We start from the raw sequence: 13919 nt of genomic DNA, 5'->3' as shown, positions 1-13919 counted from the left end.
GTCAGCCACCACACCCAGCCTCTGCTGTGGTCCTTTTGTGGTGTCATATATCCTTGCTTTTTTATGTTCCCTGTGTCTTTGTGTTCATACCTGCATATCTAATGTAGCAGTTACTTGTTCCAATTTTTTGAAATTGCTTTTGAAAGGAAGAATTTTTTTCCTGAAGATGTATATATGTTGTTGGTTGAGTAGGACACTTTGGCTTTGATTTTGGGTACCTACAGTAGTGACAGTTTTGATTTCTTAGGCAATACACAGGGTCAGTAGTATCCGTGATTTCCTTGGTGTTTTAGGGAACAGTTACTAGTTGAGGCTGTGGTATAGTTTTGCTGGGGACTTGAACAGCAGCTGAGCCAGTCTCTGGGCCCCAGTGATGGAAGCAGTAGGCTAAGTGTGCCCAATTTTAGGTGCCAGAACAACTTCACGCTGGCAGCAGTGTTGGTGTGTCCTGAGGGGCCAGTTCTTGGGCCTTCAGATGGCTTGCTCAGAAGGTAGTAGTTGAGTCAGAGGGCCAGTTGTGTGCCCCTAAGCAGCTGGTGTGATGTGGGAGGTGGCGGTAGTGGTGGTGGAGCTGAGCCACTCACTAGGACCCAAGTGATCTGTGTTGATGTTACTGGTAGCTGCAGTGGATTGGGCAGGCTAGTCCCCAGTCCCACAGCTGCCTGTAACAGGGCCAAGAGTATTGTCCTAAGTGTGCTTAGGAGAGCTTGATCTCCTCTCTCTCTTCCCAGCCCAGTGGTAGCTGCAGTCACATTACCTTGAACTGGCCCCGAGGGTGGGATGTGGCCCAGTGTTAAACTCTCAAAATGGCAGCAGGTGTAGGTTTGCAATCACAGAGAGCAAGGCCCCTTTCAAGTAAGTGGCATGGGCAAGAAACTGGCAAGTGTTGTCTCTTGCATCTCAGCCTCACAGGAGCCCATAGCAGGGCTGTGATAATTTTCCTAGGAGTAAGTAGGAGAGCTTGGGCCCCTGCATCAGCCCAAACTCAGTCCAAGGGTGGAGCGCTACCCAGCTTTAAACTCCCAAGCTGGCACCTTGGGCCTGTGACCAGCAAGTGTGGGCCCCTTCCAGGCAAATGGCATGAGCAAGATGCTGAGTGAAGTGCTTTCTCTTACAACTCACTTCCACAGTAGCCCATAGTAGGGCAGTGGGAATTGTCCTAGGTATATGTAAGAGAGCTTGGGCTTCCCTGTCTCTCTGCTGGGCTGGGCTGCAGCCCAAATTCAGCCGAAGGTAGGGCGCTGCCTGGCTTCAAACTCCCAAAATGGCGCCCTGGGCCTCTGATCAGAAAGGGCAGGGCCTTCCCAGGCAGGCTGTGTTGACAGGAAACTGTAGGGAGTGCAGTTTGCTCAAGACTCAGTCCTGTAACAGCCAACTGCAGGATAGTGGATACCATCCCAGATGTATACTGGAAAGCCTGGTTTCCCTGCCCTTTCCCAACCATATAGGGGCTGCCCAAGGGCAGGCCATAGCCCAGGGTCAAACTCAAAATGGCACTTTGGACCTACAACCCAGAAAGGCTGGGATCCTACCCCAGCAACAGCATGGGTGAGAAACTGTGGAAAATGCTGTGTGCTCACATCTCAGTCTCAACAGCAGCCCACAGCAGGGTGTTGGGAATCTTCTGCAGGGCTTTGTGGGACACCTGAGCTCCTCTGTCACTCCCTGGTGCTGCACAGTTGCTGTAGGCGTACCCACAGTTGCCCAATATCAAGGCTCTCAGAATGGCCCCTGGCTCAAGCTACTCTAAGCTCAGATGCCTGTGTGATTCTCCATGGGTTCCCTTTCTGAAATGTCTGTGCAGTCTCCAAGCAGCTCCCTATGTTAGGCCTGAGACCTGCGTGGGTCAGGAGGTCCTCTTGTAGCCAAGACCATAAAAGCTTGTCTCAGAGAGTGGAGCCCTGGGTGCTTCTGTGTTATTGTTTGCCTGCCTCCAGGAGCTTCTCCTAGCTGTTAGCCAGTCCGTGGCCTGGCAAGTTGCCCTGAACCTTCTCCTTATCCCCTTTTTTGATGTTTCCTGTTGCTTGCCTGGTGAATCCTAGTATTCTCTCCCAGATGATCTGTTCAAAATGTGAGAATCTGCTTACTATCCTGGTTCCCCTCTGTGGAGGAGGCACATGCTACCTGTGTCTAGTTGGCCATCTTGATCCTTTCTCATCAGTATTCTGTTTTTAGGTATCTATTTAAGGAATTTCCTGGGATCATCATTGTTATGTTATTTTTGCCTTCTGTATTTTGAGACATTTACTTAATTCTGACTTCTATTTTAAAATATTTTCATATCCAATTTAAACATTTATCTCTAACACCTTTTTTGCATATAGACCTAATCTTAGACTAAAATTACACCCAATCTTACATCATTCGTGACTTTCTTAATAAGATTTTCTTCTTAATATTTATTAATACTTATGTAAAAGTGTTATCCTTTTTGACTGCCTCTAACCTGCTTGCGTATTCTGAAATCTTCATTTTAGTCTCAGTGTTCCTCCCTTTGGGTTATTTTATGTCTCCTCCTTGAGGTGCTGTTCCATAAATAGTTTACGGTGGAAGTACATCTCCAGTTTAGACTGCTGACTTCATTCTAGACAAGTCTTATCATGAGATAGCTGAACCTATCCAAGGCTTTTCTGTTGCTGTCTACTTGGAAACAACTTGAGAAATGGGATGTTTCAGCATAGACCAGGTTATTTTTTTTATTATTATTATTTCTTTAGCATTTCTTCCCCTATTAGGGCCCTCTGAGTTGCTGGTTCTCTACTTATCCAAACCAAACCTACAGCCATGTCTGAGTGTCCTTGAATGTCACTGATGCTTGGGATGTGTCTCTGAAAAGCTACCAGCAATTGCCTCTCCTTTATGCTCCTCTTTTAGGAAATGGTAGAGACCTGAAATTCAGCAGAGTTCCTGCTCTTGCAGAACTAGATTTTATGAAAAGAAATGAATTAAAGCTAAATGTCTGTTGACTGATAGTGTGGTGAGACACCTGAGGTGTAGAAGAAATTGAGAAAAGAAATTGTATTAATAAAGCTGCTAGGGAATATAGCTTGAGAGAAGTGATTGTTACTTATGTCCAGAAATCACATCTACTCCAGGCCACAATTTGCCACCATTTAAAATATAAAACAGCAAGGGAATGTGTCTTTTTTTAAATGTCCCCTAATGGTGATTTATGACATCCTTACAGAAAGTATACAGTTTCTTAAGTTGACTGGTTGAAGTAAGACAAATATTTTTTTCAATTTACCAGTTCTTTCATTTTTCTGAATCAAGGTAACCAATTCTGTAGACACATGCAGTATTTATAGAGCATTTACCATAAACTTAACACTCTGTTCCATAAACTCACTGGAAAATCTGAAAAAGGATGAGAGTATCACCATTTCAAGGAGTCTATGGTCTCATTGAGGAGATAAGACTTCTACATTTGTACAAGTAGGAAACAATGTAAGATAGGATATTATTTGTTTTAAACTAATGTAACACAGATAGTTAGCATTGTAAAGTTTAGAGGAGTGATAGTAATTAAAAGGAGAAGGAAATTATTAAATGCTAGATACTTACGTTACTTTATTTAGTCTTCACAACAGTCTTCTAGGGAGACATCATAAACTTCATTTTACCAATGAGTAAAAATATGCTCAGAGAGGGTAAATGACCCACCCAGAGAGCTGGAATTTGGTCCCATTTTATTCTCACACTGAAGTCTATGTTCTTTCTCTTTTCTTCAGTACTGAGAGAAAGGATAGCTAAAAGGAATCAGAGAGGACCTTCCAGGAAAAGGGAACAGTATGAGCAAATGCTTTTAGAAGCAAAATTGAATACAGATTTTACGGGATTATGAAAGCCTAGATTAGAGCCAAAGATATATGGGGTGTGAGTACTGGGAATATAAAGAGGGACCAGAGTAGAGTGAGCTTTGAAAGGCAGGGAATATTTGATGCTCTAAGGCAGCACTAAGAGAACTTCCTGTGATGATGGAAACATTCTGTACCTGTGCGGTCCAGTGCATTAGCTATTAGCTACACGTGATCATTGAACGCTTGAACTGTGGTTCATGTTAAAAGTAAAAAAAAATTAAAAATGAATGTGGCTAGCGTGACCAAGGAACTGACTTAAATTTTATTTAATTTTAATTTAACTATATGTGGTTAGTGACAACTCTGTTGGACAGCATAGCTCTATGGAGTAGGTAGCCATTTACAGTTTTTGATCAGACATATGACTTGGTGAAAAGTGTTAACGTATTAATTTCATGTTGATTTGAAGAGAAGAAAATTGATAAATACTCAAAATTCATCCTCTCTAATAAGAGAATGGTATAACTAATAACATTTTTTTGCAGCTTAATGTTTTCTCATGTTTTTGATAACAGGGATTGCGATTTATCCAATTGAAAAATCCTTGGAGTCATTTACGTTGGAAAGGAAGATACAGTGAAAATGATGTAAAAAACTGGACTCCAGAGTTGCAAAAGTATTTAAACTTTGATCCCCGGACAGCTCAGAAAATAGACAATGGTAAATAAATCTTTTTAATTTTAATACCATGTGTCTTGAAATAAATAAGATGAAATGTATTTAACTGATTAAAGTCATTTGTCATTAAGTATTTTTTTAGATTAACAAAAATATTAATTTTTAGGAATATTTTGGATTTCCTGGGATGATCTCTGCCAGTATTATGATGTGATTTATTTGAGTTGGAATCCAGGTCTTTTTAAAGAATCAACATGTATTCACAGGTAACTTTTTGCATTTCAGAGCATGCTTTATAGTGTTCTCCACTTTTTTCTTTTAAGGAAGACTAATATTCCCTCTTTTTGTCATACCCACAGGTGACTGTCTTATAATAGTTTTCTTTCTACTTGGTTATGCCACAAATTTTAAGAACAATAAAACCAAACCAAAAAAATCTGATAGCTTAATTGTAGTTGAAATAAAACACTTTTAAAAATAGTGTTATATTTTAGCTCTATGAGAAATTTAATTACTATCTCCTTCTTTGTTGACTTTATCTTTTAGTACTTGGGATGCTAAGCAAGGACCTGTGAAAGATGCCTATAGCCTGGCCAACAATCCCCAGTACAAACTGGAGGTTCAGTGTCCACAAGGGGGCGCTGCAGTTTGGGTTTTGCTTAGTAGACACATAACAGACAAGGTACTGATAACATTCTAATGATATCCTGTACAGAAATTTTTTTTAATGCAGTTAGACCATTGTGAAACATTTAAGTGATTTGATCACCATCCTGTTTAATTTATATAGGTGCTCTGAAAATAGTGTTTTCTCAGATAAATATTTTCCTCCAGGAAAATTCATATTTTATGATCATACACTTAAAATATTCAAAAGTAATCTCTAAAGAAAAATATGAAGGAGTTTATGATTTTTAGTAAGAGTTTGGGGATTGAATATATATGCTTTAGAACTTAATATTAAATTATCCCAAAGGGAATTTGGAAATATTAAGTCGTTAGTCTTGATTTTGTAAAGGCTAACCATAATCTCAGTAGTTTCAGAATCTTATTTAATGTATTACTTTGTAAAGTTTGGTCATCTATTGAAATGACAATTTAATTCAGAAAAATAATGTTTTTATAGCAATAAATAGCTGGGAAAAAATGGTCTTAAAATTAGAGGATTTTTTTTTTTTAACATTAAATAAAGAGCATTTTGAGCTCACTTTTCTAACCACATTGGATTCTTTGTGATTTTAGGATGATTTTGCAAATAATCGAGAATTTATCACAATGGTTGTATACAAGACTGATGGGAAAAAAGTTTATTACCCAGGTATGTGTAGTAGTCAAGAAAATATTAAAACAAACATACATTAAAATTTTATTTACATGATTAAGTTGGAAAATGACAAATTTTATGTAGATGCCATGCAGAAATTAATAATTATGTTGATAGACTAATAGAAACCACTCAAACAGATGGGTGAGTATTTATGCTGCTCTTTGCCTTGTTTTGATTTATCGTTAGAGACTCCAGGAATTTGATATTTCCACATTCTTGCACATTGATGTCAGAATTTTATTTCTGAAACTTAAATCATGTCTTTTCTATGTTCAGAAATATTCTGTGGTTTTCATGGGCTTTTGTATAAAATCTGAGCTCTTCAGCATGGTATAATAAGGCTTTTTATATGCTGGGCTTCATCTACCTGCCCCCTTTATTTCATGCCTCAGCTTTTCATAGTACCCTCACTGAGTTACTTGCTAGTCCTGAATACACCATGCCCTTGTTGCCCCTCTTTTCACACCATTTCCTCTGTTAAGACTCTCCCTGCCCTTTACCCACAGACCCTGTTGTGCTTAGTAAACACGGTTAAGATTTAGCCTAAATGTTATTGATAACCTTACCAGATTCTGCCAGGCAAAATCAATCTTTCCCTCCACAGGGCTTCTGAAGCATTTAACACATTATATTGAAACCACTTTGCTTTCACATCAAAAGAAAAAAAAATTATCACTTAGTGATAGGAACTGTTTTAAGACGAAAGGGAACAGTGGTGAACAAACATGACTCTGCTTTCATGGACTTTATGTTCTAGTTGGGGAGATAGATAAGAAACATATCAAGTAGTGATACATGTGTGTAAAGAAGTAAAATAAGGTCACGTGTTAGTGACTAGTTGGTTGCTTTGATTGGGTGCTCATGGAGAAGGGGAAAGAGGAACTGTGAATGACAAAAAGGAGTCAGTCACTTAAAGAAACAGAGGGAGAAGCATTACAAGCAGAGGGAACAGTGAGTGCAGGACCCTCCAGTGAGAAAAGATTGGTGTGCTTTGGAAACAGAGAAAAGGCCAGTTTGCCTGGGTAGGTCGGAAAAGTATGCAGGGGTCAGATCACATGAGGTTCTTACTAAGCCACAGGAAAGGGTTCAGTGGGTCTTTGGTGGGTCTTAATTAGGAAAATGACATGATCTGATGTTTTTAAAGAACATTTTTGTTCTTTTAAATTTATATTGGAGAGGGCAGAACTGGAAACAGAGAAACCAATTAGGCAATTTTATTTATGTGAGCAATGATGGTGATTTGAACTTGGGATAGTAGGAGTGGAGATGAGGAGTGGACAGATTTCGGTTTCAGTAGAATTGTCAGGACTAAATTGAGTTGAAGTGTAGGGGGGCAAAGAGGAATCGAGGATGACTTCTGATTTTTTAGACTTAAGCAATAGAAAGGTGTACGTTTACTGAAATGGGCAAGAATTAGTGAGGAGAGGAGAGGGAGCAGATCTATTGTGGAGTAAAATCAAAAATTAATTTTTGGTTTGCTAAATTTGTGGTATCTATTTGATATATCCAAGTGAAGATGCCAACTAGGCACTTGGATTTTTTAGTAGAGTTCTAGGGTAAGGTTAGAGGTACAGATTGAGGAGTCAGGAGCATGTAGATGGCGTATGAAGGCAGAACTGTATAAATCACCTATGGAGAGAGTTTTAGATACAGAGATGAACACCTAGGACCTGACCCTTGGACTCTCAGACAGCTCGAGATTGAGCAGAGGACAAGGTACCACAAAAGAATTTGAACAGAGCGCCTGATGAAATAGGGTGAGGTCTCACATAACCCAAGCAAAGAAAGGATTTCAAGAGCAAAAGAATGGACAGTTGCATCTATTGCTATTTTGAGAGGTCAAATACGATTAGAGAAGAGACTGTTGGACTTAGCATCCTGACAGTTATTATTGACCTTGACAAGAACAGGCTTGGTGGAGAGGTGGGGCTAGAAACCCAGTTGGATTGGTTTAAAAAGAGACTGTGATATAAGTTAAGGAAGCAATTATTGATAATTCTTTCAAGAATGCTATGCAGGCTGGGCACGGTGGCTCACGCCTGTAATCCTAGCACTCTGGGAGGCCGAGGTGGGTGGATTGTTTGAGCTCAGGAGTTCAAAACCAGCCTGAGCAAGAGCGAGACCCCATCTCTACTAAAAATAGAAATTAATCAGACAACTAAAAATATATAGAAAAAAAATTAGCCAGGCCATGGTGGCACATGCCTGTAATCCCAGCTACTCGGGAGGCTGAGGCAGAAGGATTGCTTGAGCCCAGGAGTTTGAGGTTTCTGTGAGCTAGGGTAATGCCACGGCACTCACTCTAGCCTGGGCAAAAGAGTGAGACTCTGTCTCAAAAAAAAAAAAAAAGAATGCTATGCAAAGAAATGGGTAGTGGTGGGGAAGATGGGATCAAAATTAAGTCATATTTTGTTTAATCATAGGAAATTATGGCTTTCTTCCCCATCACCCTGTGTTGAGGGCAAGCCAGTTTGTATCACTAGGTTCTTGGATGGGCATGGTACACAGTAGTGACAAATATCAAATTAAACCAGCCAGATTTTCCATTTTTCATATGTTGGTCACTATAAAACTAAAAAAGCACAAATATATTCCTAACATTAAAATGTTATATGGCTTTTCAATTTCAAGTATATTTGTTATTCTTTTAACTTGGATTTTTTTTTAACAATGCTCCCTTTTATGGATAGTGATTTTTGCCTTTTCAGAATACTTCCAGGTTTATAGTTAAATAAAATGTCATTCATATGATAGAATATTATAGAGGCAGTTAAAAGGAATAAACTGTATAGAACAACATAGATCTTCAAAAAATGTTGACTGAAAAATGAAAGATACAAGACATATCCTTTTTTAGATACACAGAAAATGATTATTCATTCTTTTTTAGGAGAAGGGGGTGTATGTGTATTAAAGTCTAAAAAAACGCCTACCAAATCCATCAGTGGAAGGAAATAAGATAAAGGTGGATGGTTAAAAGGGACTTTATTTTTTGAAAAGCTAGTCTCTTAGTATGATTTTTTTAATGTTAATTCTGAGTGGTGGGAAACACAGACTTATTTTTATATATTTTGTATCTTTTTAAATTTTTCACCTTAATTTGAAATTCACTGATATCAGTAATATCATTATATTTTAAAGACACAATCAGTTAAGGGGATGTTCATCCATTTAATTATTTTTCCTACCATCAACCATAAAATTTCAGAAGCTAAAGGAAAAGTCTCTTTTGATAAACCACCTTGTTGTTTGCAGCTGACCCACCTCCATACATTGATGGGATTCGAATTAACAGCCCTCATTATTTGACTAAGATAAAGCTGACCACACCTGGAACCCATACCTTTACATTGGTTGTGTCTCAATATGAAAAACAGAACACAATTCATTATACAGTCCGGGTAAGTAAAACCAACGTGTAATGACAAAACACAGTAAGATAAAGTATATAGTCTGCTTTGTAAGTGGGATTATCTGGAGAAAAAGTTTGTTTCTGCTTCTTGGTCAACCCCCCTCCCCATGTCCAGCTACCAGCAAAAAAGAAAAAAGAAAAAGTTTATTTCTGAAAATTCATTGTTCTCTATTTTTGTGTTTATATATTGTTTAATATTAAATTATTATGATGCTTCCTATAGAAAATGCCTTTGAAAAATAATGTTTTTATTTTGAGTGAACATTTTAATTTTCACAGTAATAGTTTAGTCCTGAGGTAATGTGGTATGTTGGACTAATAAATTTAACTTTGCAGCAGGCAAAATTTAGCCTACTTGTTGAAAGACGACTTTGAACTTAGTAAAAGAGAATCAGTCACCTAGAAATATACTGCTCTCGTGGAGTGGAAAAGTCATTGTAATTTTGTTCTGCGTGGATTTGTTTGCTGTAGATGAGTAAAGAAGCTTAATTTGAATAGGTTTTTAGTGATGAAAGGGACATTGGGAGGTGCTGGCACCCCTTCATTCTTCAGATGCAGAAGCCAAGGCATGGAAAGATTGCGATTTGTCCTGAGTCATACAGTTAGTGACTGAAAAAGCCACAACAAGATCCCTAGCTTCACAGTTTCCAGCTCTTTAAACCTGACTTGATACCAGGCTGACTATAGAATAATGACTTACATATGCCAACAGATTTTTCAGTCTTCCAATATATTCTTCAATCACACTGTCTTTGTAAGTATAACATTTATCAGTACAATCATTTTTCTTTAATCTAGGTATATTCAGCATGCAGCTTTACTTTTTCGAAGATTCCTTCACCATACACTTTATCAAAACGGGTGAGAAAATTCTTTCTCTGCGTTGTTATCTCAGCATTCTTTAGAATTTTAGAATTTCTTTTCCCGTTTTTCTTTTCATTTTATTCTTCACATTTAACAATGTATCATGAAATAACCTGAGATTGATAAGGATACAGGGGAAATGTAAGTGGCCTCCAGTCTGGGTTGGAATACAAGATCTTCAGTGAGCAATGATAAGTGATTCTGTGGAAGGAAACAAATTCAGAGAAAGAAGATTAGTGCAGACTTTGGTTATTAGAGAAGGCCATGTGGATGAACCTTAAAAGTAGAATGAGACTGACTATGCAAGAATGGGTTAGATGTGTAGAGGAAGATTTTAAGGAGAATTTCTAGTAAGAACAACTTGATTAAAGGCTGAGAGGTGGAGATAGGGCTTAGTGTAGCAAAGCAGCCTGGCTGAAATGGAGAGTTGGTGAGTTTCATTGACTGTCCATGGCAAATAAAGAATGGGAAGATGGGGTGGAGCCACAGAGTGGAAAATTGGGGGGTTTTTTGTTTTGTTTTTAAGGTAGAAAGGAGTTTTGCTTTGAAGTGGAATTGGAGATTGAAATTTTTTGTTAATGCAAAAATTGTTCTATTAGATTAACGGAAAGTGGAGTGGTCAGAGTGCTGGAGGATGTGGAAATTTCCAAGAGACTCACAGAAATAATCCCATCTACCAATTCCATGTAGAAAAAACTGGGCCATTACTGGTTGAGCTACGAGGGCCAAGGTTTGTGATGAGTAACTTTCTTAAATTAATGATGTTATATTAAAAATGAACATATTGAAATAGAATAAAGTTTAGAAATAGACCTAAGTATATATGGATGTTTAATTTATAATGATGGCATTGTAGAAGAACGGGGAAAGGACAGTATTAAATAAATGATATGGAATAATTGAGTATCCATGTATAAAAAATAATAATTAGACCCCTATTTCACATCAAGTCTAAAAATCAATTCCAGGTATATTAAAAACCTGGAAGTGGGCCAGGAATGGTGGCTCACGCCTAAATCCTAGCACTCTGGGAGGCCAAGGCGGGTGGATCACTCAAAGTCAGGAGTTCAAGACCAGCCTCAGCAAGAGCGAGAGCCCATCTCTACTAAAAAATAGAAAGAAATGATCTGGACAACTAAAAATATATATACATGTGAAAAAAATTAGCCGGGCATGGTGGCGCATGCCTGTAGTCCCAGCTACTTGGGAGGCTGAGGCAGAAGGATCGCTTGAGCCCAGGAGTCTGAGGTTGCTGTGAGCTAGGCTGACGCCACGGCACTCTAACCTGGGCAACAGAGCAAGACTCTGTCTCAAACAAACAAACAAACAAAAAAAACCTGGAAGTCAAAGACAAAGCAATACAGCTTCTAGAAGATAATACAGGAGTTGTCTTAATAACCTCAGCAGAAGAAAAGATTTCTTGAGACAAAGAACACATCAGAGGATTTGTAAATATGCAATATTAATAAAAAGTCTCCAGTTTTTTTTTAAATAAAAACATGTCCTAAAAGGGACAATCCAAATGGCCAGCAAACCATTGTAATAGTCAGAAGCGTTTATCAATGACATTTAAGATTATGATACAGTCATATAATAGAGTATAATATAATAGAGTGTAACAATGAAAACGAACAAATTACAGCTACACACAACACAATGGATGAGTCTTAAAAACAGTGCTGAGGCTGGGTGCAGAGGCTCACACCTGTAATCCTGGCACTTTGGGAGGCCAAGGCAGGAGGATGACTTGAGGCCAAGAGTTTGAGACAAACCTGGGCAACATAGCAAGAACCCCATCTTTACAAAAAATAATAAAAATTAGCCAAGCATGGTGGCACATGCCTGTAGTCCCAGGTACTTGGGAGGCTGAGGTCGGAGGATTGTTTGAGCCCAGGAGTTCGAGGCTACAGTGAGCTATGATCATGCCACTGCATTCCAGCCTGGACAACAGAACAAAACCCCATCTCTTAAAAAAATAATAATAATGCTGAGCAAAAGCCATACATATGGAATACATACTGTATAATTCCACTTCTTTGAAGTCAAGAACAGGCAAAACTAAACAAATGGTGTTTAAGGATGCACACTAAGGGGTAAAAAACTATAAAGCAAATCAAGAAAGTGATTACCATAAAAGTTAGCTCTGTGGAGGACAGGATTTGCAATCAGAAAGGACTATACAAGCAACTTCTGTGGTGCTGAGAGGGCTTGATCTGAGTGGTGGTTACCCAGGTGTTTATTCAGTTTACAGATTATTTGTTAAGATATATATGTGTTTTATTTACTTTGTGTTGTATTTCATAATTTAAAAGGTTTTAAAAATACAGAGAATACAAATAAAAATAGTACTATCTTCTAAATAAGGTTAGGCTCACCTTACAAACTAATTTTGCTTGCCTTACAAACTAATTCAAAAGCAATTAATAATCCTTTAGATACTTAGAGATGATTAAGCTATTTTTCCACAAGGTCATTTTTAAAACCTCAGCTGATTTGATAGGTAAAATAGGTATCTAATTGCTCGTTTGTACTTGATTTCTAAATAAATTGAACATGTAAAAATGTTTACTGGCAATATTTTTTCTTGTATTTATTACCTATTCATGTTTTTTGCCCATTTTTCTGTTGTAATTTTTTTTTAACTGTAAGCATGGATAAGTTAAAGATACTAAATCCTCTGTATATTTGAAAATATTTTCCCTAAATTGTCATTTTTTTCCCACAAAGATAAAGATTTCATTTTTAAATAATCAAGTCTGTCTTTTCTGGCTTCTTTTTGCTATGGATAGGAAATTTCACCCCATTATTAAATAAATTTTCACCATATTTTCTTCTTCCTTTATGGTTTTTTTTTTACATCATATTTTTTTAGTTCATGAATATATTTTTATATTTGGTGTGTAATACAATTCAGTATTTTCAAAATTTTTGTCACCTCATCACCATCTAAATGAATTCTTCCTTCCTTACTGATTTAGAATGCCATGTCTATCATATGCTAACTACTTCTGTAAATTTAGATTTTATTTCAGGGCTTGCTTTCCTATTCCATGGGCTTGTCTGCTTATTACAATGACAATATTTTATCTTTTAAATTTAAGTGACGATATTTATCTTTTAAATTATTCCCAGAGGAGCCTTTGGTTAAGTCTTTTTTTTAAGTAAGTTTTAATACAATGTTAATCTTTATGCTTTCAATTAAAATATATAAATGGTATTTTGTTTGAGAGTAAAAATAGAATGCATGTGTTTTAGGGTACTGTTTTTCACTACTGAAGCTTCAGAAACATATACTTAATAATACATCTGGTCTTTAGACAATTATTTAAAATCATGTATTTGAAACTATTTAATAATACAGTAATTCTGTTTATTTTAAATGCTAGGCAATATAGTGTTGGATTTGAGGTCGTAACAGTTTCTATGGTGGGAGATCCTGGTCCCCATGGCTTTCCAAGGAAATCTAGTGGTGACTATAGGTAATGTTGGCATTTTGATTGTATCTAATTTATATTTTACTTTTTGTGACATTATCTTCTATAAACCTTATTCTTATTTTCCCTGAACACAGGTGTGGGTTTTGCTACCTGGAATTAGAAAATATACCTGCTGGGATCTTCAATATCATTCCCAGTACTTTTTTGCCTAAACAAGAAGGACCTTTTTTCTTGGACTTTAATAGTATTATCCCCATCAAGATAACACAACTTCAGTGATGGAGAAATCTCAGAAATTACTGGATTTTATATTTACCAAACATCAACTCTTTAACTGAGGACACAGATCTTCAGGACAGTAAACACAAGACTCAGAATGGAATTAAATCTCTTAAAACATG

The 13919-nt window shown here is 37.3% G+C and overlaps 1 protein-coding gene across 1 annotated transcript in view; it reads left to right on the top strand.

Annotated features, from left to right (window-relative positions):
• CAPN7 (calpain 7) overlaps positions 1 to 13919 on the top strand; it is a 51312-nt gene extending 37393 nt beyond the window's left edge. The window contains exons 12-21 of the mRNA XM_012663233.1: positions 2176 to 2230; positions 4376 to 4520; positions 4645 to 4744; positions 5025 to 5160; positions 5721 to 5796; positions 9061 to 9206; positions 10016 to 10078; positions 10681 to 10811; positions 13468 to 13560; positions 13653 to 13919. Coding sequence (XP_012518687.1) covers positions 2176 to 2230; positions 4376 to 4520; positions 4645 to 4744; positions 5025 to 5160; positions 5721 to 5796; positions 9061 to 9206; positions 10016 to 10078; positions 10681 to 10811; positions 13468 to 13560; positions 13653 to 13797 — 1090 coding nt within the window. The 3' untranslated portion in view covers positions 13798 to 13919. The remainder of the gene's footprint in view (positions 1 to 2175; positions 2231 to 4375; positions 4521 to 4644; positions 4745 to 5024; positions 5161 to 5720; positions 5797 to 9060; positions 9207 to 10015; positions 10079 to 10680; positions 10812 to 13467; positions 13561 to 13652) is intronic.

The sequence above is a fragment of the Propithecus coquereli genome, unplaced genomic scaffold, assembly GCF_000956105.1.
Source record: "Propithecus coquereli isolate 6110/MARCELLA unplaced genomic scaffold, Pcoq_1.0 Scaffold12, whole genome shotgun sequence".
Taxonomy (NCBI): domain Eukaryota; kingdom Metazoa; phylum Chordata; class Mammalia; order Primates; family Indriidae; genus Propithecus; species Propithecus coquereli.
The sequence above is the reverse complement of the archived record's forward strand: the minus strand, read 5'-3'. Positions and strand labels throughout refer to the sequence as shown.